Source organism: Xenopus laevis, chromosome 2S (genome assembly GCF_017654675.1).
Source record: "Xenopus laevis strain J_2021 chromosome 2S, Xenopus_laevis_v10.1, whole genome shotgun sequence".
NCBI lineage: Eukaryota > Metazoa > Chordata > Amphibia > Anura > Pipidae > Xenopus > Xenopus laevis.
The window spans coordinates 105869213-105896891 of NC_054374.1; the positions used below are offsets into that span (position 1 = coordinate 105869213).

A 27679-nucleotide genomic window follows, 5' to 3' on the forward strand; every position below is an offset into this window, starting at 1 on the left:
GATTTACATTCGGCAGTCGAATATTGAGGGTTAATTAACCCTCGATATTCGACCATAAGTAAATTTGCCCCTTAATTTATTTTGTGGGAAGAAAATCAGTAATTTTTATTGAGGAATTTAACTTCTATTGAAGTAAATTTCAGTGGTAATGATTACATTTTTATGACCATACTGACATTGCCAGAAACATGTAAAGCTTTATCCTGAGGAATTTCCAACATTGACAGGAATTGTGGAAGGGCATCAAAATCGAAAATGTTAATACTACATCCTACCACGTGTTACCCTGGGTCTTCTGTTGCTTGAGGATTTCATTATAGCGAAGACAGATCCCTGGTCTATTAAGATCATCCTGTTTCACTACTCAGTAAGGATACAAATGAGAATCAAAGAGTGAAGTTAGAGATCTCCACAGTCTGCAGAGTGAAATTCTGCCACTCTCCATTTGTTTCTATGGGATTTTTAAAGGCATATTTGTCAAATGGTGAACTTTCACTATCACCCTTTCATAAAAACGCCTTTAAAAATAGAAATGAATGGAGAGAGGCGGTATTTCACTGTAGACGACTGTGGCGATCTCTAACTTCACTCTTTGATAAATATACCCCAAAGATCTTCATGAAGATACAAGGATAAGTAGTCAGGGATCTTATGATTAATCATATCATGAAATACCAACACTGCTCTAATGGAAACATCTTCAAGCAGTGGTGCCTTGAAAACATGACATTAAACAATAGGAACACAACTACAGCCATAGTATGGTAACATTACTGGAAATCACACCGCAAAATGAATAAATAATTATTTTAGCGATAAATTATTAAACATATACAAAAACAGGTATCCTTGCTGCTGCTGCAGTTGTCTTGTAATTTGTTCTTATTCCCACAATTTAAAAATTTTTGAATACTTCAAATGTACATTTTTTATATTTTTAGTGCACCATTGTTTCTTACACAAAACAAAAAACAGGAAAATAAACCTAATTTTGTTATAAATTTCAGTTTTACTGTAGCTCTATGATTGCAGTTGAGCTCCACCTGCAAACTAGAAATAATCAAGAAGTTAACTTTGACATCATTCTAGAAAATATATACTGTACGAGGATTTCATTATAGCTGAGACAGACCCCCTATTTTACTACAAAGATCTTCATGAAGATACAAGGTTAAAAGTAGTGAGGGATCTGACTCAATTAATTAGAATTTATCCCGGGGCAATCAACAAACATTAAACTCGACAGACTCTTCACCTACGTCCTGATCTTTTATAAAGAGGTAAGATCCCTTGTTTGACTACACAGAAGCTAATGATCTATGGGCCGCTTATAATCTTTCCTTTTCTGACTGGAAAGTAGACAAGGATGTCCCATTTGCCTCCATTATTTTTTGCTTGGAATAGAGCGCTTGGACATTCTAATTTGCAATTCTCCACAGGCCAGTAGTTCAGATTTTGAAAAGCCAACTTTTTTATTGTAGCTTCTGACAGTATTGGCTGATCACAAAGGACATGCTTGTCATATTAGAAATGGTAAATATTTTTTTAAAGTTACTAACGCTAATACTTTGGATGAATCCCTACTTTTTCCTTTAGACACATGACAATTGCCAAGCTTTCCTTAAAGGGATACTGTCATGGGAAAACATTTTTTTTTTTTCAAAATGAATCAGTTAATAATGCTGCTCCAGCAGAATTCTGCACTGAAATCCATTTCTCAAAAGAGCAAACAGATTTTTTAATATTCAATTTTGAAATCTGACATGGGGCTAGACATATTGTCAATTTCCCAGCTGCCCCAAGTCATGTAACTTGTGCTCTGATAAACTTCAATCACTCTTTACTGCTGTACTGCAAGTCAGAGTGATATCACCCCCTCCCTCTCCCCCCCCCCCAGCAGCCAAACAAAAGAACAATGGGAAGGTAACCAGATAACAGCTCCCTAACACAAGATAACAGCTGAGTGTTGATCTAAGAACAACACTCAATAGTAAAAACCCATGTCCTACTGAGACACATTCAGTTACATTGAGAAGGAAAAACAGCAGCCTGCCAGAAAGCATTTCTCTCCTAAAGTGCAGGCACAAGTCACATGACTGGGGGCAGCTGGGAAATTTACAAAATGTCTAGCCCCATGTCAGATTTCAAAATTGAATATGATATAATCTGTTTGCTCTTTTGAGAAATGGATTTCAGTGCAGAATTCTGCTGGAGCAGCACTATTAACTGATTCATTTTGAAAAAAAAAAATGTTTTCCCATGACAGTATCCCTTTAAATACCAGTGAATGGTTATTCCCTCTGATGCAGATCCATATATGCTCTTACAGTGTTAGGCTTCTGATAAACAATTGAGCTATCCTTATAAAAACTCAAAATCCCCAATATTATTGGGTTTTTAACCAGTTACGGTTTGTCCGTTTTCTCCCTGTAAATTACACGTTAGACATTTGTGCAAAAAATATTTTATTTCCAAATACATTATAGAATTTAAATTCTTTAAATTTCTTTTTTTTGTACACAGCAAACATTTACAATATTCCCCCCTCCAAATGAAAGTTTGTTATAAAATGCTGAAAGTCACAATTTACATTATGTACATTTAGAAAAAATAGGAAGGAGTTCAGACAAACATGTCATATACTGGTGGAGCAGGTTATGTATAAGGCTATGTATACGGCTTCCTGTTGGCATTACTTGTAAATAATGGAATGTGACATCTAAACCGGATGATTAAAATTCTAGTATTAAAACTGTTACATGGACCTTAGTAGATGGACAAGCAATGGACATGGTGTGTTTCCGCCCGCGCTACATATCCTCCATCTTAGATGTCAAAACATCAAAAAGTGCCTTCGAATTGGTGTCAAAATCGCCAGTGTTGACACATGTGAAGCAACAGAAATCCTCTGGCACCTCTATGACTCGAATGTATAGGCACTGTTGACCGACACCAAATGCTACAGTATTTTTTGAGAAAACGTATTGTGTCATGGCCCTTTAATTACCAAGGGAAATGTAGAGCAGTCACTTCTGTAACATAAGGCAGTGCACTACTTCCCAGACAGGTAATTATGATGAATTAATCATATCATGAAAGAACAACACTGCACTAATGGAAACAAGTGGTGCCTTGGAAACATGACATTAAACAATAGGAACACAACTTCAGCCATATTATGGTAACATTACTGGAAATCACACCGCAAAATGAATAAATAATTATTTTGGTAATAAATTAAATATATAAAAAAACAGGTAGCCTTGCTGTTGCAGTTGTCTTGTAATTTGTTCTTATTCCCAAAAGAGAACATGGCAGTCCTGCTGCAGGGAAACATTACAGTTATTCAAAGTCATCTTCATACTCATATTCTTCCAGGTCGACTTCTGATGAATGAGATGGCAACTCAAAGAAAGACCTTTTATCAGCTGAACATTTATCCTTATTTGCCACTGGAATATCCAAAATATTCAGCTCTCCGTCATACCTACAACAGTAATGAAAATGTTTTTAAAAGATGGCACTTGATTCTGTTCTTCTACCTAAATCCGAAAGCAGCTTTAGAATTGTGTTGCTTTTCCTCACATATAGAGCACTTATTTAGCATATTTATAATTAGCACAGGGACGGTAGATAAAAGAAGAGTTAGAGTTAGTGACAGTCATGATTAGAGGAAGGTAGAAGCGAGAGGAATGGGAAAGTAATAGGTACATAAGTGATACATGTAGAATGACTTACTGAGTAGCAGTTCATTCTATGCAGGTTTCACAAGGCAGTACTGGGAACTGGACCAAAAGCATGGAATGTAACCTTCAACTAAACAATATTTTCCGCAATGCCATTGCACGTTGGCACCTAGCTAATTTGCTCATTCTTGCTTTCTTTTTGTATGGTACACATCATTCTTTCATATAGCCAAATTGTCATGGTGGTATTTAGAATTTGGGAGGTGTCTGCTGCTGATTTTTGGTTTTAAGCTGAAGGGCATAGGGCTGAATAGACTATCAATGTGAAACAAACCTAAATTCTAGGAACTGGAAATAAATGTTCAGAAATGTCCGGTGCTGATTTTTGCTTTTGGTTTTAAGCTGAGGGAAATGGGGATAAAAAGGCTATTCAATGTGAATCAAACCTAATTTCTAGAAACTTGAAATAAATGTTCAGAAATGTCTGGTGCTTTTATTTATTTATGTCCAGATTCTGGAATTTTGGTTAGTTTAAGTATTGTCAAAAATAATGAAATAATGTTATGTGTGGTCACAAAATAAAGGAGATCACCAATAGGATGCCAATGGTGGGACTTCCAGGGGTATGCCAAAGGTCATGTAGGGAGCAGGATCTGCATCCTTGATAAGCACGGGAGGTAAAGCAAAGGTGAGTTTGGAGACACACGGGACATTAAGAGGCATATGATGGTCTACAGGAAGTGGTGGGAAAGGAGCAGAAGCGGCCTGCATGGGTGCCAAGCCTGCCTCTGGAGGGGATGGGAAGGAGGATGGGGCTGTACCCATGCTGGTCATCCTTAGTTGTCGCCACTGGAGCTGGGGAACATAGTATCAGGGCAAGGTAGGCTGGAAGTCGGAACAGACAGGCCACACAGGACACCAGTAAAAAAGCCTGCAGAGGTGAGGACACAACAGAGACATGGTCATGAGCACTCTCGTGAACTGTCCTTGTGTCAGTGCTAAGAAATGACTGAAGAATATCTCTACAAAGAACAACTGGAGACCTGCATCCAGCCTTCCAGAAGGAAACGCAGAGCATTGAAGTTAAAAGGTATCGCTGCCAGGAGAGAGATGATCGACTGCCTGCTACCCATTAGGGACCTGGACCCATATGCTCATGTGCCACCCACCCCAAGATAGACATGAGAGAAAATGTTTGCCCCAAACCTCAAAGTAACAGATAACCAAGCTGGGGGTTCAAGGAGAGCACATCTGCATCTTTCTAACCAGTCTCATCATACCAGACCTTCAAGATGGACATCTTGCCTACCGAATCATATTTTGGGAACTACCAGGTTAATATAAAAATGTGGTATTATAAGTAAAGGGATATTACAATTTGTTTTAAAGCTTTAGTAGAACTATTTATTTGTCCATCTCATGAGAAGTTTAGATCTCACTGAAATATTTAAAATATATAAATATGTGAGTTTGTTCTCCCACAGCAAAGCTGATCTTTTTAACTCTCCTATCAAAGTCATAAAATGGCCTTTCCAGGTAGCAGTGCAGTATATGTAAATGCCATGCGTTGTTACACAGCTCTAATGCATTGTTAATACAAAAGAACTTCTGGTCAGAAAGAACTAGAAACCAGGAAATTCCCCTCATGCAAGTTCAGAAGGTGGTGCCTAAAACCAGGCATTGTTTTCTGCCACCACCTGAATAAGGTGTTTAGCTTTTCTTAAAAAAAAAAAAAAACACTCCCAGCTAGATACAGAGACATGTTATTTTCATTATACCCTTCACATATTGCTATTTGACTACTTTCTTCTGCAACAACCATAGTACAGGCAGCAATTACTGGTCTGCTGTTTGGAACCTTTGATTGGTTGCTACGAGTTACAGCTTTTGAGAAACCATTATGCTAACCCCCAAGGGTGTAAACACTTGCCAGCACAGCATACCCATCATTCCACTGTTCATTTGCTGCTTCCTCTGCTACCAAGACGGCATATTCTTCAGCAGCATACTTCTCCCAGTCAGACAGCTCTTGCCCTTCATTTTCTCCAACCTACAAACAAATGAAGTCAGTGAGGAAGGGGACAGTCCCGAGGTCCAAGCAAGCAAGACATGAATAAACAAGCACCTACCCTCAATACAGAGAAGGGATCTTTCTGCTCTTGGTCAAGGTATTTTTCCAAATTAAGGAAGGTGTCAAAGAAAATATTTGCTTGCTTGCATTTCTTTAAGTCATGGAGAGTAATTTTGCCTGTGGAATAAAGAGCAAAAGGTGGATACTATTATAAATATGTATGAATATGTGAGCCAAAGATGTGGTATTAAATGTTAACTTGTGGGATTTCTTTATTTTGCATCTTTTGTTCCCCCTGATCTCATTTAGTTGCTTTGTCCCTTTTGCATTGCACCTGCCCTCAATGTAGGAAGCTCAGACCTGCTGCAACTGGAAGCAGTAGTCCAAGTACAAACCATGAATACCAGCCCCAGTCCATTACTCCTGCACTCATCTGTACAGCCAGCATTGTGCATTCAGAGGCAGCTAGAATTCTCCTGGCATTTCACAGACAGACACTTCCCCATCAGACTGCCAGAAACTGAAGCACAAAACATCAGAGAGTGTTTCCTCTATTTCAGATAATGTGATCTTTGCATAGGGAGCAGCTGGAGCAAGCCTAATGTCTCAAGTAAACATGTCTTAAGATGGCCATACACTGCAAGATTTGCTCATTTGGTGAAGTCATCAAACGAGCAAATTTTTCCCCCAACAGGCTTACCCTGGGTGGGTGATATTGTGGTAATGCGATCACATTACAATGAAGGGGATATGAAAAGCTGGAGAGAGAGAGAGAGTCAATGTGGTCCTCAATCCAACAGAAAAGTTAAAGTTACCCGATCGAGAGCTGCCTGATTTTTGACCAGATATCTAACGGGGGCCCTGTTGATGGGCCCCATGCACAGGCAGATAATGTGCCAAATTGGTCTAAAGAACCCTAACAGGCAGCTTAAATCTGTCCACCTTTAGACTCCTGACAAAATCCCAGACTACTTGTATGTTAACCTTTACAACCCACAATAGAAAGTTCATTATTTTACCTCATCCTGTACAATGAAGATTTGTATCTCAGATAGTGGCAGCTAGCTTATTGCATCGTTTGGCACCAATCTACAGTGCTCATTTAATTAAGGCACAAATACAGGTAATGCATTTAGAGTATCATATACAGTTGTGTTCAGAATAATAGCAGTCCTACATAACTAACCTGATCAATCACTGTTTTTGGTAGAAATTATATTTGGAACAGCCTAATATTCCCTTTTCTTCACATGTGTAAAGGAATAACACAAATGTGATGAATTTTTCTTCATGTTTTGAATTGGAATAGAAAGTGCAGTGTTCCCAATGCATTTGCATGTATATAAATAAAAAACTATTATAAGGATTTTGAGCTTTATTCACTTTTTTAAACACACTGTTATTATTCTGACCACAACTACATTTTTCCTGTTCAAATAAATAGGAAGCTGCTGCTGATTGGGAAGAGAGTTGTTAAAAGTGCCCTAGACACGCTGAGGGTTCAATTCAATCACAACCGGTACCTTCAGTTTGTGGCTTTACCAAATCCAACATCTGACAAAGACAATCCTCAAAAGGCAAGGGCTCAATGGCCAAGCTTTCCATTTTCTGACACTGTTCTTCATAGAAGTATTCCAGCTCATACATAGACAATACACCATCTCCATCCAAATCCATGCAGCGAAACCAGTATTCTATGCTGTGTGCAGATGAGAAGCAATGATGAAAAGGTTAAGAGTTAAAGTAAAGACAAAACAAAAAAGAAGAACTTGGCAGGAAGAGACTAAACAAAGAAAATTTCTTCCACTATAATTACTTTGGATGTTAGATTCACATGGATCTCATAAGAGCACCACAGAGATCCATCTTGTAGCTTTTTGTGCTGGCACTGTTTTTCAGCTGAAAAGATAACAGATTTGGTCCTCTCCAGGTGAATCTTTTACCTATTTACAAGTATTGGCATCAGACGTGAGGCATGCAGCCTGTTGAATGTCACATACAACATCAGACAAAAGGACTGTCCTATTTGGTAAAATTGCTATTAAAGTAAGTTATGCCACACTGTGCAATTAGTGATATTAATGGATACCATTAGAGGATAAAGGGATTATACACAATAAAAAGTGAATATTTTATCTACTACAAACAAAATCAGTTAAACATATCTAGGAGAACAACCCCTTTGTGTTTTGCTTGATTTCTAAATGTTTTGCTATAAAAAATAGGCGTTTTGAACCACCATGATAAAAACCCTTGCTATATTGTACCTCTCACACACTGCTTTTTGTTCCCATACACGAACAACTCTCCCCTTGCTTCCCTCAGTTGGCCAATTCACCCTTCTGTCAACACCTCAATCCATCAGCATCTTCTCACTACCTCACCAATATATCTGATGAGATATTGAACCTCACACTTTAATTCATAAACCATCCCCATACCTCACCCCCAATACATAATCATCTAAGTGCCTTGCCTACCTCTGCTGCACTCGTTTCCTTTTTTCACAGTGATGTAACCATCCCTAACTGTACTTACAGTTTAGTAGCATGCCATGAACTCTTGCCTTGGGTGAAACTCCCACCTGATCCTTTTACCCTGCTTAGAGCCATTCCTTCACTACATCCACCCACCCTGCTCATCATGTTGTGCTTGAAAATCCTGCCCCCTCCATTTGCCCACCACTCATTGACATTTCAGGCCTACTTATAACCTCCCACCATAGCATAGCAACCAACACATATTTCTTCCTTTTCAGTGGCACAGCAGCTCATTTCTCCTCCCCCCTATTGTGTTCTATGTCACGGTAGCCCTCTATGTCTTCCATTCCCGGCCCATGACATGGCATTCCACACTTCCCTGGTAACATGACTCCTTCCTTAGCGCTTTCTTCCAGCTCAGAGATGAACCAATACAAAAATAGCACTATATTTTTGCCTTAATATAAACAACTTTATTAGAGATTTACCTTGCATGTGTCTTCTTATCCTCTTCAGATAACAGAAACCAAACAAAATCGGCATAACTAATTTTTCCTTCTTTATGAATTTTTCGGCTTCTAGAAAAAAAAAAAAGTGGAACAAAAATAACTATCTTTGCATCAAACAGGCACTAGGTATTAAAAGCTCTTAATGCAGGAATGCTTGTGCATCAAATGCATTTTACAACATAGCAAAACAGAACATATTGCATAAGCATAAAAATAAAGTCATATCTAAGCCAACAACAGATCCCTAAGCAGGATGTGCCGCTTCTTTATTTTTCAGGAACATCTGAAAAACACAACCCTTTCACTCTCTGCTGCCAACATTGACCCAGGCCCTTATGTCCAGTATACACTGCAACATGCTACTGCCTGCATTATCTTGCTACTGCCTGCATTACCCGCAGCGGAACCTCTTTCTATCACATCACTATTAAAGTCTCCAGGCTCCAGGTCAAGTGCCAAATAACATATGCTTATACTGTCCTTCAGAGCCTTGCATCCCTCTACTTCTCTCAATATACATCTGCCCTTATCTACTATACACTTCCTCCCAGGCCCAGCTCACCACAAGAGCAAAGTCACACTTAAAATGTTTCTATCTGATCACAGCAAAGCTCTGGAATGCTCTACCACCTTCTAACAAAATGGTTTCTGCACTGAAGTCTTTACACTAGTGATGTTACCAATAGTAAATTCGTCAGAGATCTGCTCCCTTATTTTGTTGGGGAATAAAGGCTACAAAAATGATAATGTCCCTTGTGCTGTACGGACAAAAGTGAACATCCTCTGTAATTGCCAGTGGCTGAATTAAGTCATTTAACCCCTGCACTGCTGAACAGCAGTGATTGACTTGCAAGAAGGCTGAAATAGATAAAATATCATCTATCAAGCTAAATAGCTGAAAGAGCAAAACATAATAATGAGGCTACATTAAAAAAGGTCTGTAAGTCGTAGGATGGAAAAATAGAAGTTATACAACCTCTCTTAATATAAATACAACACATCACACTCATATAAATCTATAAAAATAGCTGCCAGTGTTGATAGTTTTAATTATGTGACTTTGAGATTTGCGCGTCAAGTGCCACTGAAACATTTCATCTTAAATATTCTTTGTCAAAATACCTTACCGTGTTACTGCGCCTGAGAATATTCTTTGAATAACATGACTTGATATTGCTGTGAATAGAAATATGGACATTAAGCACAAGTGATGCAGAATGGTTCCTGTCATTATCTGCCAGAAGTTAAAGTCACGCCGACACATTCCAATGACAATCCAAAGAAACATGGCAGCGTTACTAAACAGAATGGTCATAATATTTTTGTTTCAAGCAGTACAAGCCCAGTGGTACTTATGAGAGTTGATCCTTCTATAGGCTGGAGTACGGTTTCCCTTTGTACTAACAGCATATGGGATGATCATCCTGCCCCCAGACCAGCCTCACCCAAAGGAAGCGAGGGTTTGACAGCTCTCTAATCCCATAATTAATGCAAGTATCACTGGGCTGTGGACTGCTTGGAAGGCACTTTCCTAAGGGAAGTATAAACCTGTGCAAATACACAACTGGCACTAAGCAGTATAATGCATAGCAGTGTAATTCCCTTGAAACAATAAATCACTGGGGCAACAACATTACATTTTATTGATAAATGCTGAAGGGAATACTGCAAACAAACACAGAACTCCTCAATTATATGATTGGAAATGTGCGTACAGTCTAAAATTTAGGAGCAGATTTATTTAAGGGATATTTTTATGATGTCGTTTTTATTTCTAAATTACATTGTTTACACTGCAAATAATTCACTCTACCATATAAAATTTTATTCCTGAACCAGCAAGTGTATTTTGTTTTAGTTGTAATATTGCTGTGTAGGCAGCCTTCTCAGGTTATTTTGCCTGGTCATGTGCTTTCAGCCAGCCCTTTATGATGGAACTGCTTTCTGGCAGGCTGTTTCTCCTACTCAATGTAACTGAATATGTCACAGTGGGACCTGGATTTTACTATTGAGTGCTGTTCTTAGATCTAGCAGGCAACTGTTATATTGTGTCAGGGAGCTGCTATCTAGTTACCTTCCCATTGTTCTGTTGTTAGGCTGCTGGGGGACGACGACTCCAACTTGCAGTACATCAGTAAAGAGTGACTGTCGTTTATCAGAGCACAAGTCATATGACTGGGGGCAGCTGGTAAACCAACAATATGTCTAGACTCATGTCAGATTTCAAAATGTAATATATAAAAATCAGTTTGCTCTTTTGAGAAACAGATTTCAGTGCAGAATTTTGCTGGAGCAGCACTATTAACAGATGATGATTAACTGAAGAAATTTTTTTTTCCCATGACAGTATCCCTTTAAGGTTCGAATGGTAAATTCGAGTTTTTAAAAACAATTTTGTGTCAAACCCCAGAAATTTGAATTTAAACTCGAATGTAAATCTGAATGTGAGATTTATCACATCTCGTCCATGGAAACAGTTCTAATTTGAATATTTGCCACCGAAAAACCTGACGAGTTCATTTACAATTCAATGGCAGGTTAATTGCCTTCCTGACATTCAGTTTTTTTGTCTTTGGAGGAAAACCCGATTCGAATTTTCAAGTTCGAATTTTTGAATATTCACATTATTTCATAAATAACCTCCAATTAGAGTAAAAAAAAAATTCAAATAAATTTGAAATTCAACCTTTGATAAATAACCCCCTAAGTGCCTAAAGACATGAAACATTTTGGGCATGCCCCTGAAAAAGGACTACCCAAGCAGCCGTATATGGTGATCTGAGGTCTGAGGCTGGGGACCTGGACCCCATGGGTTTTCTGGGCAAAGTCTTGTGCTTTACATACTTGTTCCATTTAGCGTTATTTCATTTTTTTTTCTATGGTAAAAACTCTTAATGATCCACTTTCCTTATATATGCATTGAATTACTAGCAAAACTTAGGGGCAGGGAACATGCATTAAACAATACCCTTGGTGTGTGTTTGGCAGATACTTTTTAAAGTGGTAGTCACTCCCATACCATTATCATTGTGCTTGGCAAGATCGTTTTCATCGATGTACAAGTCATGATCAGTGTCAAGCTCCCAGAATTTACAGTAGATAACATAAAAGTGTTCATAAGAAAAGTAATCTGAAGATTGATTTATATCTTCCTCCTCCAGTAATGCAACATGCTATTAAAAAAATAAAAATAGAATAAACACACAAAATGAACAAATGCGAAACAATTCTAAACAAGAAATGCAATGAAACATTGAACTGTAGGAGGATGTCCCTTGAAATACATCTGAATGGACTCTCAACCCGTTACATAGTAACATAGTAAGTTAGGTTGAAACAAAGACACACGTCCATCAAGTTCAACCTTTTAAGTCTATATATAACCTGCCTAACTGTTAGTTGATGCAGAGGAAGGCAAAAAAAACATTTGAAGCCTCTTCAATTTGTTTCAGAGGGGGAAAAAATTCCTTCCCGACTCCAAGATGGGAACTAGTCCCTGGATCAAACTTGTACTATGAGCTATCTTTCACAACCCTGTACTCTCGCTCCTTTGTTAAAAAGCCACTGAAACCCTTCTTAAAGCTTATTGAATGCATCTCAACCCTTTTTTTAATTGTATCTTTATACTTTCCCAGGATAACATCATAATAAAAACAAGCCAATTTTCTTCCGATTCACAATTTTTGGATTTTTTTTTTTCGTTCTTGTGAAATTCAGGTGCTCTATTGGGCCAATAACATTTTAGAGCTGTATGATTATTCTATTGCCCATAGTTTTACATTCAGGAGCAAGGGAAAATTTCTCACCAGTTTAGGTTACTTAATTTAGTCTTAATTTAATTCTGTGCATGTGTCTATTCATTTCTTACTTTTAAATATTGTTATAGCATTTTCTTTTGCATTTTTTGGGTTGGTAACCTAAATATTCCTATTCCTATTCTTTGATATGTACCTGTAAAAAATTACTTTTCCTGAGCTCTGAACATGTGATACGTCCAGACCATGACCTATTCACTTGATAGAAAATCCTTTGGACTACCTGCGAAGAAGACAACATGAAATGAAATAAAATGAAATTCACAATGCTCAGCAACTTTAACAATATGTTTACAAGCAAGCTGGTTGCACTCAAGAGCATTTTAGATTAGTAGTTGATTACCTAGTTGCTTAATTCCCCCTGTCATGGATTGCCACAATCTGGTACATGTAGGATTAATAAGGAAACAGGTAAGCTAAGCATATGCTAAAGCAGGGGAAATAAAATAAAGTGATGCTAAAGGTAGCAGCACATAGGATGATTTGGTCATTTTCAAGGGACCAGAGGACAACGCACTCCAAATCACCTCTCCTCTAACTTTGAGTTAAAATCAACTGTAATAACACAGTGCAGTTTAATGCAGGCTATTAAAGGAAAACTATATCTGAAAAATGAACAATTAAGTGACCTATTAAAGAATCTTACAAAACTGGTATATATATTTAAGTAAATATTGCCCTTTTACATCTCTTGCCTTGAACCACCATTTTGTGATGGCTCAGAGTTGACCTGACCAGAAATACTACAACTGTAACTGTAACAGGAAGAAGGGTGGAAGCAAAAGACAGAGCTCTGCCTGTTAATTGGCTTATTTGACCTAACATGTATAGTTTATTTGGTGTGTTTGTGTGCACCGCAAATCATCATCATCCCAGCAGGCGGCCCTTATTTTTTAAAATGGCACTTCTCTATTTATTACCCAATGGCACATTCTACCAAGAAAGTAAATTATAATGAAAATGGTTTATATACATGACACATGGTTTTACATATGAGCTGTTTTATGCAATATAATTGACCTACATTGTTCGGGGGTATAATTTTCCTTTAATGCTTGAAAACAATACTGTGCGCCATTTCCCAGAGGCCCTTTTGTCTCTCTAAGTCCAGTCAGATGAAAACACAAACAGTTAGTGCTGTACAAATGTCAGTTTGCATCTGTCATTGTGACTGTGAATTACCATACAGTTGTGCAATGCCGCATGAGTCGCCCAAACACTCCGCCAAGGAGACCTACCATCTGAGGATCACAATGCCAAGCAATATTACAGCTTTAAGCTAGATTTATTTTTGCACACCAGCAGCATGTAATAGACCTAAACATATTTGTATAGTGTTTGTCTTATCAAATGTAACATGCAAAAATTACCTGACCTTATTCCGTTGGGAAGTGATAGATTCTGGGACTTGAAGTTCTCAGAGTCTGTGCACCACCCACTATGGAATGTAAAGCGTCTTCAAGTTCCAGAATCCATCACTTCACGCAGAACAGAGTGTCCTGGATTCTGTTCAATCTCTTAAATCAGGTAGGTCTGTGTCAAAATATTATTCTTTGGCAGTTCAACTAATGTTTATTCACCTTTTCTATAAAAGCACAATTGAATGATTTCCCTTTTAAGTGGTTTTCAAAATACTTAAAGAAAGTTTGCACTGGGGAGCACTCCATAACTTCAGTACGGTATAATGTAAATAAAAAGGGATATCAATGTACAGTCCCTGATATATGTTTTATTAGTAATGTATTCTTAACAAGTGCATACTTTTTCAGTAACAGGGGTATCTAGTGACAAGGGTGTCCCCATACGGTGGTCCTAATTATTTACCTCTGTGCATATCTTTCATCAAATCTCCATGCTTTGGGGAAAAAGTGTCCCCTGGCTCACAGGTTGATCCTGCCCTACACTGTAGATTTTTTATAGGAGAGGGGTCTTCATCATCTTTAAAGGCATTCTAGGATCCCCATTAAAGGGCCAGGAGTGGGTGTGCAAAACAAAAGGGGCGAATTAAAGCAAATTTAAAGTCAGACTGACCTGGTCAAATACAAAAACATAAAAAATAGAGGGGATTGATCAATGTATATTCCCTGGCCCGATGTAACACTGAAATGATCTGTGTCTCATAGCTTTTAATTACTGACAGCTGTAATTCACCAAAGGGCAACAAGAAAATTATCACAAAAAAGTACATAATGGAAAAGTTATAAAAATGGTACCTACTGTGGTAATGTAGCGGGAATGAAATTCTGAAGCTTCTCTCAAAAATGTCAAATGTGGATGAGTGTTCACTACATCCTGTGGGAAAAGAACAAAATTAAAAACAGACTACAGGGTGTCAGACTCTTAACATGCTAGAAATTTGCAGAGGAATCTGTATACTCCACTTATCAGGGTACAAACTGATAAAATAAAAGTTACTGGGGAAAAAAAGCGGACATGTTTGAAATTTCCAAAAGTCTATCTGCACTTACACAAATCACTTTAGCTCCATATAAAACTACCTGCATAATGCTATGCTTGCATGTAAATTTTCCAGTGCTCTAAAAGACAACTACCCTACACCTGTGCGTCTACCATGTTAGATATATTAGTATATACAGGTGCAAGGCTATTGGTTGTCACTTCCCTTTAATGTGGCAAATCTTGGCTAAAATGAATGTGCTGTATTAATCCACAGAATACATGCGTTTTTTTTCTTGTGTAAATATGAAACGGTCTTTGAACGTGCCCAGGCTCTCAAAGGCTGCCAACAGAACAAAGGAAATCTATAGCTCACTTGTAAAAATGGAATGAAGTCTTCCTGTTCCAAATAATTACATCCGGGTTTTGCAAGAAGCTGCATGAATTTTGCTGAATCATCATGGCAAGTCTGCAAGATCCTATGATGCAGATAAAAACAAGGATTCATAAATGACATGTTCTGTAGCCTTTAAATTTACCACAGGGGTAATTAAAGGAGAACTAAACCCTAAAAATGAATATGGCTAAACATGCTATATTTTATATACTGAACTTATTGCACCAGCCTAAAGTTTCAGCTTGTCAATAGCAGCAATTATCCAGGACTTCAAACTTGTCACAGGGGGTCACCATCTTGAAAAGTTTCTTATGACACTCTAATGCTCAGTGGGCTCTGAGCAACTGTTGAGAAGCTAAGCATAGGGGTTGTGCCAAATTATCAAGCAGAAAATGAGGCCTGTAATATAAATTGAGGCTACAAAGCTGATTATTAGATTTTCATACTAGTTGTACTGGTTTCTGAGCTGCCATTTAGAAATAATCTGTATTAATTACTAATCAGCCTTACATTGTGACATTTATATTCTATGTGTACAGTATATTGTGAGTGGGTCCCTAAGCTCAGTAAGTGACAGCAGCACAGAGCATGTGCAGTAAATCAGCAGAAAAAAAGATGGGGAGCTACTGTGGCATCTCTGGAAATCCGGATCTTTACTGCTAAAGGGCAGTGGTTGCCTTGGGCCCTATACAGAAGCCTAAAACCTAATGTACAACATTTCTAGCCTACTTCCTTAGTTAAGCTTTAGTTCTCCTTTAAGGGAACTGTGAGTGAAATGGTATCTCAAGAGATATCTGTACTATCCATTCATATACACACACCCCACTGCATTTATCTGCACTAATAAATATACTTTTATTGCATAAAAAAATACAACCGTGAGATCCCATTAGCTTTTTCAAGTACAGAGGATGCGACTGAAACCTTGGATATTTTATAAAAGTGTGTATTTCAGTCCTGATGGCTGCAGTGCTATTTAGATCAAGCAGAAATGACAGGAACTCTCATGTGACATTTACAGTGGACATATAAATATTGTTCTGCACTCTTTATCTTTGTGAAGTGGGTGTAATCCAGTTGAGAACTTACTTTCTCCACATGGCTATGAACTTATGAACAGAAATGTATCCGGTACGATCTCCACCAGCTGCATAAAACAATGGTGCTTTCCAATACAGTGGGCATTCACAAGCCTTAAAAATAAACAGGCAATTTGGAGTTACAAACATGTAACAAGTGCTATAAAAACAACTCCTACTTTTGTCTAATCCCCCCCTCATGGATTATAAATTCTAATGGACATGTCCCTATTGTATGTAACATGTATGGCTGGTGTACTGGTCGATGTATTGTAAAGTGCTGCAGAATGCATACATGATCTCTGCACTTGGGGAAGAAAACCTTCAAAAATAAAATTTTTCTAAATAACATTCCTTTATAACTGTGGTAGCTGCCATACAGAAACATGGACACATTACACATGGCTAAAGAACTTTAAGCTTCAAGAACATGTCTTCAGTATTTAATATAATTTATAATATATTTAATATAATATGCTGGTTTATGGCACAAGAGATGAGTGAGCATCAGACTCACCACATTCTCTCTTACAGGAGTCAGCATTCCAAACTATTGATGATCACAAACAGGAGTGGTAGATGTAAATGGGTAGGTATAGTTAATGAACTGCATTCTGTACACAACATGTTTTATGGCTTAGCTGTATCCTAATGAGTGATACACGATGTGGAGACTGAATTACCTTGCCTAAATGGAGTCTCTGCCATAAATAAGAGATGGTCTTGCAAGCTGACTTGTATCAGCAACCCATAGTGCATAGACTGTTAAGGTGACTGACACCCTCTCTGTTAAGCTAAAACTGTGTAAAACTTTCATAATAACTCAGACATTATTTTAACTAGAAACTGAAGTGCAGAAGTGCTCAGAGGACCACTCTGGATACATTTACACCAATTCATTTTAAGGTAAATTCCACTGACCACTGCTGCATTGACCAACTTATTAGCACATCAATTATTTTAATCATTTATATGAGCAATTTCGATACCATTTTTAAATTACTTTTATGTCGTAACATCAACTGTTTATATTGGGATCTACTTAATTTCATGAGTGTCTTCTACATGAACTTTTTAGCAGTGGGAACAAATAGTTATTGGGCCCACAGCAAGATCATTTGCCCCAAAACTTTGAGAAAAAAATGTTTTCCAATAACATATTACAGCTTTTACATCAGTAAAAGTCCCATTGCCTCCCCCATAGTTCCTAGCCCCCCAGGAGTTGGTTTCCTTTGTAGTTACGCTCTTGTCTTTCATTAAATCAATTGAGTTTGTATACAGCCATCGGTTTTAATTTTGTGACAGCAAAACTGACAGTTGAGCTTTTGTGTAGAGCAAACAAGGGAAACTACCAAAAATGTGGGTACTCTGCGAGTGTGCTTGTGGAGGAGGGCACCCAGACAAATAACTTGCACAGGGGTCCTAGAATTCAATAGTAGGCTCTGGTTGTACTAACTACCATTATGCAACTATCAGGGGAACAACTTGGATGCAAATGACACAGGGAGCTCTGAATGCTGAAAGGAAAGAGTCTCTCCTAAATTTGATATGTAGGGGTTTTGAACTATCTAGTGCAGTGATCCCCAACCAGTGGCTCAGGAGCAACAAGTTGTTCACAAACTCTTTGGATGTTGCTCACAGTGGCCTCAACGCTGGTGCTTATTTTTGAATTTTTGACTTGGAGGCAAGTTTTGGTGGCATTAAAATCAGATGTACTGGCAAACAGAACCTTATTTGGACTACAAGTCCACATAGGGGCTACCAAATAGCCAATCACTGCCCTTATTTGACACCTCCAGGAACCTTTTTCATGCTTGTGTTGCTCCTCAACTCATTTACTATTGAATGTAGCTCATGGGTAAGAAAGGTTGGGGATCCATGCTCTAGTGACACCGCACAGAGCTTTGAATTGTGCTTTAACTCTCTGTGCCTGAAAGAGTTTCACTTAGGGGGACATAGAGCAACTTTACATCAATAGATTGAGAATTCCAAGTTATAGAAACATATATCCTATTGGTTTAACTTAATTTATATGTCTTAAAAGAGAAGTGAATATTGCCTTCTGATGGGTTGCTATTGGTTAAAATACCTCATGCAGAGTTGTGACCTTTATTGAATTGCCCCAGATAGCTTTAATATGGCTCTTGCAGATCCTGAACCCTGTAGGATTTGCTTTAGGGAGTAATTGGACATTTGTCTCCCTCCCCTCTATAGAAGTATTCTTAGTGCAGCGATTAGCAGTACCATACTGCACTTTCAAATCTCGAAATTACTTTTGTATGGCATAATAAAAAAATGTTTTACACATTCTAAGTTAATTTTGCTTAGAATACTGCTAAACAGTACTCTACTCTGGAGCCCAGCTTAATTGACAGCAGAAGGGAAAAATTTAGGCTGCAATGAGCTTCAGCTGTTCTGCTTCCCCCAACTCTCAAAACTCCAGCTCAAGCTGTCCCACCAATCTGTCCACTGTCCAAAATCCCTGCCCCCGACAATATCCATTTTTGTACCAGTGTCCACCTCTGACTTTCACCTCTTTCTGATTTCCATTCTACTACAGGGAGGGGGAGGCTGCGGGGCATTTATCTTTATAAGTTAGAGAAAATAATTAAAATTTACAGGATATCTATGTTTTTTGATCAGGGGGATCTACTGATGTATAATAAGGGTGCGCATATTGCTTTTAAGTTTATTTGATAGCCTTCTAAATAAATCACTTCCACAAAGGAAATGGGAAAGACTAATAAAATTGGCAAAACACAGGAACAAGTTGACAACACAGCCTCTGTAGCAAACAATCCACATGCTGGTTCCAGCAAGATACAACAAAGTCAACTTCACAACTGCAAAAAACACTAAGGAACCAAGATTCAGCTTCTTTGCACTCAAAAGCCTAAATATCACCTGTTGCTTATATAAGGGCTTTTGTACACATTCAACAGGGCTGACCAAGTAACTAGCTAATTATCCATTAACCAGAATCTCCATGTCTTGTACAGTATTCTGGGAATATGTCCTAGTAAGGAATCCTGCCAAAAGTAACTCACATTTAAACACTGTACATGGAGACAATCAAAGCATGTTCTTTGCTTTACTCTGCAGTACAGGTATTGGATCTGTTATCCGGAAACCCGTTATCCAACCCGTTATTTAATGTTAACATGATGTTCTAATTGACTTAAGGTATGAAGACCCAAATTACAGAAAGACCCGTTATCTGGAAAGCACCTGGTCCGGTTTATTCTGGATACCTGCACAAAAAAACTGAAAAAGTGATTCAAAATTCATTAATATTTCAAGAACATCTTTGAAAGAATAAGTGTATAAATAACCAGTAGTAATGTATTGTTTAAAGCAGAGGGGGCCTGGAGCACTGGAAGCGTGGGGGGATTATGGGTGGACATATAATTACTCTTTATTGAAGACAAAACAATCCTACTGGGTTAAATTCATGTTTAAATCTTATTTAAGTAGGCTTAAGGTATGAAGACCCAAATTACATAAAGATACATTTTTTTGGAACATCCCAGGTCCTAAGCATTCTGGATAACAAATAACACAGTGATTACCTTAGCTACTTTCCCCATATCTTCCAAAGTTGCTCTTTCAAGAGGAAAGCCAGAAAAAGTCTTCTCTATCCTTGCAATGATGCCATCAATATTAAAATTTGCTTTTGGGCATCCCTTAGGAAAGTAAAATTTTGGAATGTTTTGGCTTGAAGCAGGTGTCAATGGCTCTTCCTTCTTTGGATGGACCTAAAAAACAAATACATATTTAAAGAAAATATACTATACCAGTGATTATAGTTGTATCAGTCTCTGTTGCTTTTAGATGACTCTACAATGCACTTTTCTAGTTTAACTAAAGCCATACAGTTCTCACTATGGCATTCATAACAACAAAAACCACTATACTGCCAGAGCTGTGGAGTCGGAAGCAATTTTGGGTGTCTGGAGTCGGAGTCTGAGTCGCCAAAATTGTACTGACTCCTAATAACTTTAAATACAAGCACTGGAAATAATCAAATTAGATTCATTAGCTTCTATGAAGGAGGACATGGCAGAAGCAATTCTGTTTCTAAGGACAATACTTTAGTTAATTTTGGATTGAATTTAACACCTTTTCTACAGCTATATGCTGGATTAAATTAATAGAAGTCATTTTAGGTTTTCCAATTGTTTTTGGTTTACGCAGTTTAACTTTAATTTTGGTTTAGAATTACCAAAGGATGTGGTTTTTTTTTTTGAGCTTTGGTAGTGATCAAATGCCTTGCATGTTGTGTACTTATCTTCTTTCAATCAACATGGGAAATACATTAGGAACAGTAACACCAAAAAATAAAAGCATTTTAAAGTAATTAACATATAATATACTGTAAGCATGCATTGGTAAAAGCTGTGTGTTTGCTTCAGAAAGACTAATATAGTTTATATAAACAAGCCGCTGTGGTGCCATAGGGGCAGTCATTCAAGCTGGAAAAAAAGGAGAAAAGGCACAGGTTACATAGCAGATAACAGAGAAGTCCTGTCCAGTACAATGGTGTTATATGTTATCTGCTATGTAACCTGTACCTTTTTTCTGAAGCAATTCCAAGTGCATTTTACCAGTGCATGCTGACAGTATATTATATGTTAAAAGCTTCAAGTTTTTGGTGTTACTCTTCAGAAAAGATCAGAAAAATGGGGAAGCAGGCATTTTCATGCTGATTTCTGCTCTGTGTAACTACACTCAGGTGTAAGCTATACACTTTTTGCAGATACACTAGGGTTGTCACCCTTTTGCCTGGTGCAATCCAGGCAGGTGCCGTGACGTAGCGGGGCCATGACGCGGCAGGGTGGGGCAGTGACATGAGGGACAGGGCTATGACGTGGCGACTATGATTGGCCGGTTTTCCTAATTTGGAAAACCCGGCAGGCAGTTTTGACCCAGGCAGCCCAGAGGTGTGGAAGAGAGCGGATCCGTTTCTCTCTGTCTGCAGGAAAAACACAGCCTCAAATCAGCGGAGCCAATGCTTCGGGTGCCCTCTCCTTAATCTTTACATTTAACACTACCAAACCTGGACCACTTATCCAAAAAGTGAAGAACCTGGGTCTCGCATACTTACAATTGGGTCTTAAGGTAACCAGACCAATAAAAGCAACAGATGGGCCCAGCCAGCAGCTTAACGGTCTGTGGGGCACTCCACAGGCCTACCTGACAGACAGTGGCATAATTAGAAATTACTGGGCCCCACAGCAAATTATTTTAAGGTCCCCAAAATGTCTAGAGATTGGCCTGTTTTGCCAATGTTTATGGAATATTAAATGAAGTAAGGCCTCACAGGGACCCATGCTATTCCTGGGGCCCCCTGCAGCTGCTGTGTCTGATTCCTCTATAGTTATGCCACTACTGACAGGGCAAAGACCTCAAAGTGGGCATATCAGGTAATATCTACTCGTTTAGCAACATCTTTCGGTGTATGGACACTTTTAGGGTTTCTGACAGACCCCAGTTGGTCAGAATCAGAAGCAATAAGTCTACCACAATATCTGTGATTTCAGGGGCTAGCCCAGTACACACAATTGTCTATACTTACAACAACTGGGAAATCGACATATTTGCTAATGACACCACAGTATTGTCTCTCATACAGGGAGAAGATGAGGTCTCATCATCTTATCTTGGTTTCCCAGTCTTCTCTTTATTTAGACATGTTTACAACAGTACATAAACAGCAGCATTAAATGAATTAATCAGAATAATAATAGCTTTGTTGTGGTTTTTCCATGCCTAATTATTGTTCTAAAAAGGATTTAGTCAAATTTTAACAAATTACTTTGTTCACAGGGACACATTTTTGGGTTAATAATGTGCTTTAGGGGTATTTTCCCTTTTAAAATGTAATGGCAGAGAAGGACAGTGAAGTTCCTGTAAAGGTGGCCATACATGGAGAGATCCGCTAGTTTGGCGATGTCGCCAAACGAGTGGATCTCTCCCCGATATGCCCACCCTGAGGTGGGCAATATCGGGCTGATCCGATCATGGGCCCTAAGGCTCAACGATCGGATCAACGAACAGATGCGGCCGTGATCCAACAGGATTTATAGGCCCATCTGATCGAGATCTGGCCGACTTTCCCCACAGGGTGCTTAATATATTGGCACCCCAATAAATTCAGATTTTCGAATACTTTAAAGATGAAATCACATAACATTTGGATACATGTTTTTAACATTGCACGCTCCTTGGAGAGTGTGGGTTGTTGGCAGAGCCAAGATGGCTAATGTGTTTTTGCAAATCAGGGGAAAATTTTTAAGGCTTGGCTTGGACATGGAGAAAAAAAATGATATATAAATGTATACACACACACATTTTTATGAGTATATACACTATAGGTTCTAAGGTTTTTTTTAGGTGTATATCCTCTTTACTATTCTTTGCATGGTATAAAATATATAAAATTGAGCTATTATTTTAATATCCTAGTAAATCTTATATCCAGGTTTTGACATATTGACATGGTTTTAGCCGTGCTATAATATGAAAAAAAATTATGATGTAATGCAGGGATATGGGTGGATTTAATGAAATCAAGTAGGGAACCCTGTAATACAGATTGAAATAACCATGCAGGTATAAAAGGGATGTGTCCCAATACAGCCACACCTTCTCTGAAGGAGAGGACATGTGCAGACAGTGGAAGGACAAATAAAATTTGATACAATGCTATTGAGGTTGTTTGCAGTGATTATTTTGCACTAATAAATGCTTGAAGTGAGCTACCTTGCATATTAGTTATTGTTTAGCATTATAAGTTATTGGACCCTGTGTTAAGGGGCTCACGGGGTGACAGTAAATATCCAATTTTAGGATTGTTCATTTTGTACACATTAAGTTAATCTGCTAGCGGTGGAAAGAGGCATGGATAGGCATTCTTATATACATCCCTATACATTGGCATTTGTTTGCATATAATCAAAAAAGCCATAGGAGGGGTAATGGGAATTTTGTTTGGTTTTTTAAACGCTACTGAAGCATTTGCCTTTTTTTTCTGCCTTTCACCAACCTGAAATGTGCCCCCATACAGATTCCCCTTAGTTCTAGGAAACAGGCCCACTGCCCCCCTCCTGTAACATATTACTCATGGCTTCCCTGTAATGGCAATAGAAGTGCAGAGGTATAAGGCGCCACCATGTTTGACCACATCACCTGTTTCCAACCTTGTTATATGTGATGGAAATAAATACACATGCAATCAGGAATCTTATCCATGGTCACACACCACTGCACATTCTCCTAAATGCTGATCACAGTGGTTAAATGAGTAACAGGATTTGATTGGGGAGGGGGCCTACGAAAACATCCCCCTTTAATTGTATGTAGTACTTTATATGTAAAGTTCTGTTAAGAAGCCACAGTGTCATACAATACATAAAAGTACAATACAAATAAAAGTACAATACATAAAAGTACACACAGGGAGGACAAGTCAACCAATAAATACAATAAATATACACAGAGTTCATATAAGGACACAGATCTTAAGTGCTATGTGGTAAGAGACAGTAGAAAAGAGGTTCCTGCCCCATACAGCTTACAGTCTAAATTGCTAACTAGCTGCTTAGGTCAGCAAAACCAGAAACTTGTTTAAACATAAAGGCAGATATATATTAATACTATTAATCACTAGTATATTAATACTAGCTAATCACACTCTCCCCTATTCATGTGCCAGTCTGGCATTCATAACCAGTTGCTATTCAATCAGTTTGCTATGGTATGTGGGTGCCTAGCAACAAGATGCAAGTTTACATTCCAAAGCAAAGAACTGCTAATCAAATGATTAAATACCACCAATGCTGCAAGGAATAATAAACTGTATCTGAATACCACGGTTTAAATCTCAGAGGATTGCACTTACAGGGATGAGAGAGCCGATGGCTGCTAGCAAAGTCTTCAAGGATGCAAAGAATCACATGGAATATAAGAGCTGGTTTATTAAATTCCAACGTGACAATTTTATTGCATATGCTAAAGGACTTCAAAAGTGCTTCACTTACTTTCCAGTCTTTCAGTGTCCCCCAGAAATGCTCTGGGGAAAAGCTGATATGCTTTCAGCACCGATAACACATGCAATAAATATATTGGTACTTTCAAACTTAATCCTTCAATCCTGTGAATTTATAATTGGAATAGATCCAGTTTGTGGCACATGCCACAGAACAAACACCACACACAAAAGGTGATGCTGTTGAAATGTCAGTGAGGGGTCTTTAATCTAGGTGGATGGGTGTTGTTACACAATGACTGTATAATAGTCAATACACAAGCATACATAAAAAATTATAAATGTATTAAATGGGAATGCAAACCAAAAAATAAATCAGTTGTTTTAAAGTTATTAGTAAATGTTATTGCAAAGCCAGTGAACAAAAAAGCAGTGAAAATTTGCACTGACTCTTCAAACAATGTCGCAGAAGATAGCCTAAAGCTGGCCAAAGATCTGCAGATATATCTTCGATGATGGACGAACAATTGTGCGGTACAATCTCCCGACCTGCCACTAACTAGTCAGATCGAATAAAATAGTAAAAGAACAGATCAGGCAATGTTCTGCCCCTGCAATTGTACAAAAATTATGTCCGACAAAAGATAGTGACAAAAGCTGATATCTTCAGATCGGCAGATATTATCGGTAGCCGACTGATCCACTGAACAACCATTCGCCATCGCACGAAAAATGGTGGTACACTCCACACACAATCCGAAAATTGTACGAAACAGAGATTTGTACGATCAAATCTTTGTGTCTATGGCCAGCTTTACATGCTTTATCACAGGTCTGTTAATCAGCTGCCTTCAACTACATTGTTTCAGAAGTCAGAACCACCAGGAAAGATAATAGAAAGGGTCAGATATCACGCTTCGTAAATATATTTACAATTAACTTTAAAGGAGTTGTTCACCTTTGAATTAACTTTTAGTATGTTGAAGAGAGTGCTGTGCTGAAAGATTTTGCCATTGGTCTTCATTGTGTATTTGGGTTGTGTTTGAAAAATCATTTTTGAATTATTCAGCTTTTTCCGCAACACTACTTTTTGGAATTTTAGCAGCTATATAGTTGCTAGGGTCCAGATTACCCTAGCAACCAGGCAGTGGTTCAAAAGAAAAAATGGAATATGAATAAGAATTGGGTCGGATTAGAAAGAGAAGTAAGAACATGTAATAGCAAAAAATTGCAACCTCAAAGAGCAATTGTGTTTTTGGCTTCAGTGATCCCCTTTTGAAAGCTGGAAATAGAAGAGGAAAGCAAATCATTTAAAGCTAAAAAAATAAAAAATGAAAACTAATGAAAATGCTGCTAAGAACTGGGCATTGTAGAACATGCTAAAAGTTAAAGGTGAACCACTCCTACAAAATCACTGGAAATTTGTAAAAACAATTTTTGGGTGTACATCCCCTTCAAAGGCCATAGGTTACCAACAAAGAGGGCAATATGTAAGAGAGCCAGGGGCAAGGAAGTTTTGTCTCCTGAAAAAGAGAAGAGATATTGCAACTCTGTGCATGGTAGTTGAATGTAGCATTCCAAGGAATGAATAAATAAATATACATACTGTATATCAACATTTTCTCAGTAATTCTGTCTATGCATTTAGGACAGTATTTTCTGTAACTGGATCTGCATATTTGTATTTATCAATACCTGGGACCTTGATGCACTAACGTAACAATCTTTTAGGAGAATTTAAGAGAATTCATTGCAACAACACCCAAGTGATCATTATTATTATTATTATTATTAATAATAATAATAAATGGTAAAATCGTTTCATAGGCTTTCTCAACTATATAAATGGCATCACTGATTTCGAAAGAAATACTGACATGAATAACACTATTCTCTTGACAGCAAACATGCTTTTGTGTATAAAATGTTGTTAACAACAACATGTTGTCAGTCTGACACTTTGGTGACTATGTGGTAGGTAATCCATCCCTTGAAGGAAAGGCCGTCAAGATAACAAAAATAAAATATGTGCAGCTGTCTACAAGCTGTTCAGTTGTCAGGGTATTGTATCATTAAGAACATAAAAAAAAATCACTTTAACAGGATGCCAAAAAAACCTTTCAATAATACCCGTGCTGAAATTACGGTCAACATTTTTGTACAAGAAAAAATATTTGTTTAAGAGCAACAAACAGCTTGGGTATCTTGATTCTGCGGGCTAGAAATGTGTCATACAAGAGCTTAAGCAGACACCCCTGATTAGCATCACGCAGACACTGTATGTGTATTTGCAAAGTTTAAATACATTGTACAAGCGTGCTCCGTATCCAGAGAAAGAATTTACACACCACTATGAAAAGTTTGTTTTGTCAAATGAGATTTTGCTGAAGTGAACAGACTCCATTATCTCTCACAGGCACTGTGTGGCAGGATTCAGCAAGAGACTGCCAGAAAAAGTAACTGCAACCAATGCACAACAGAATAAAGAGCAAACACACACCATATATTTCAATACATTCATTCTAAAATATTAAAACTATTTCTACACAAGGATTCGGAATATACTGGTTTGGTACATATTCTATTTTAAATATTAACATAACACTGCAAGGTTATTAAGCTTGTCACAAAAATGGAATGATAAAAACAACATATTATTAAAGAACTCCCTTTAGAAGTAACGAGGTAGCTAACCTGGATTTGTTGAAAAGCCTTAAGCCTTTTTTTAAATCTTGATGGCAACACAAAATCACATCCACGGGCCAATAATGCCAATTCCTTTCTCAGATCAGGGTCTTGCCTTAAGGAGATCTCTTTCAACCTCATGTTTCCAGATTTCATTAAAACAATATCTTGATTGTTGAAAACTCCCAGTGTCTAGAAATACACTCAGAGAAAATAGGTTTCCGTTTCCCAAAAAGTAATAAAATCTACCACTTGTGGTACAAGAGGCTCTTTTTTACTGCTGCATTTCCAGAGCCAGAACAGCTTGAATCACATGTTCCATACATGAACACTGACTTGCAGTGACAGAACTGACAAAGTCAAAAAGGATGCTGCCCTTTAAGAGAGATGTCCCAGAAGGTCTGGACAGTACTCATTAACCAACAGGTTGAGCCTCTTTAATGCTGCACAGAGACTATATATAAAACAAAGCTTCTAAAGTTATGGGAGGGGAAAAAGTAGAGAAACTCAGACAAGCTTGATGGCAGAGCTGTAGTTTCCAGCTGTCTTTTCTGTATGTCAGACACCAACAGG

General features: G+C 38.0%; 1 protein-coding gene across 3 annotated transcripts; it reads right to left on the bottom strand.

Annotated features, from left to right (window-relative positions):
* Positions 1 to 2448: 2448 nt before the first annotated feature.
* Positions 2449 to 27679, bottom strand: ppp2r3b.S (protein phosphatase 2 regulatory subunit B', beta S homeolog). 3 transcript variants are annotated; one of them, XM_041584236.1, is made up of 14 exons: positions 27116 to 27679; positions 20004 to 20189; positions 16445 to 16548; positions 15335 to 15437; positions 14779 to 14853; positions 12698 to 12784; positions 11766 to 11919; positions 9874 to 9922; positions 8726 to 8815; positions 7281 to 7456; positions 5816 to 5934; positions 5630 to 5736; positions 4508 to 4617; positions 3379 to 3487 (listed from the first exon to the last, which is right to left on the bottom strand). In XM_041584236.1, the coding sequence occupies exons 1-13, from the start codon at positions 27260 to 27262 to the stop codon at positions 4557 to 4559; spliced, it is 1458 nt and encodes a 485-aa protein (XP_041440170.1). In that variant the 5' UTR covers positions 27263 to 27679; the 3' UTR covers positions 3379 to 3487; positions 4508 to 4556. The 3 variants fall into 3 exon arrangements, with proteins under 3 accessions (XP_018105318.1, XP_041440169.1, XP_041440170.1); XM_018249829.2 differs by lacking the exon at positions 4508 to 4617 and having other exon boundaries at positions 2449 to 3487; XM_041584235.1 differs by having other exon boundaries at positions 3358 to 4617.

Excerpts from the sequence above, each read along its gene's own strand:
- ppp2r3b.S (XM_018249829.2), bottom strand. The coding sequence starts at position 27,262 with ATGAAATCTGGAAACATGAGGTTGAAAGAGATCTCCTTAAGGCAAGAC. Across the intron at positions 8,816-9,873 it reads TTCTCAGGCGCAGTAACACG|AAGCCGAAAAATTCATAAAG; the intron begins GTAAGGTATTTT and ends TTTTTTTTCTAG. Across the intron at positions 5,737-5,815 it reads ATCCCTTCTCTGTATTGAGG|GTTGGAGAAAATGAAGGGCA; the intron begins GTAGGTGCTTGT and ends ATTTGTTTGTAG.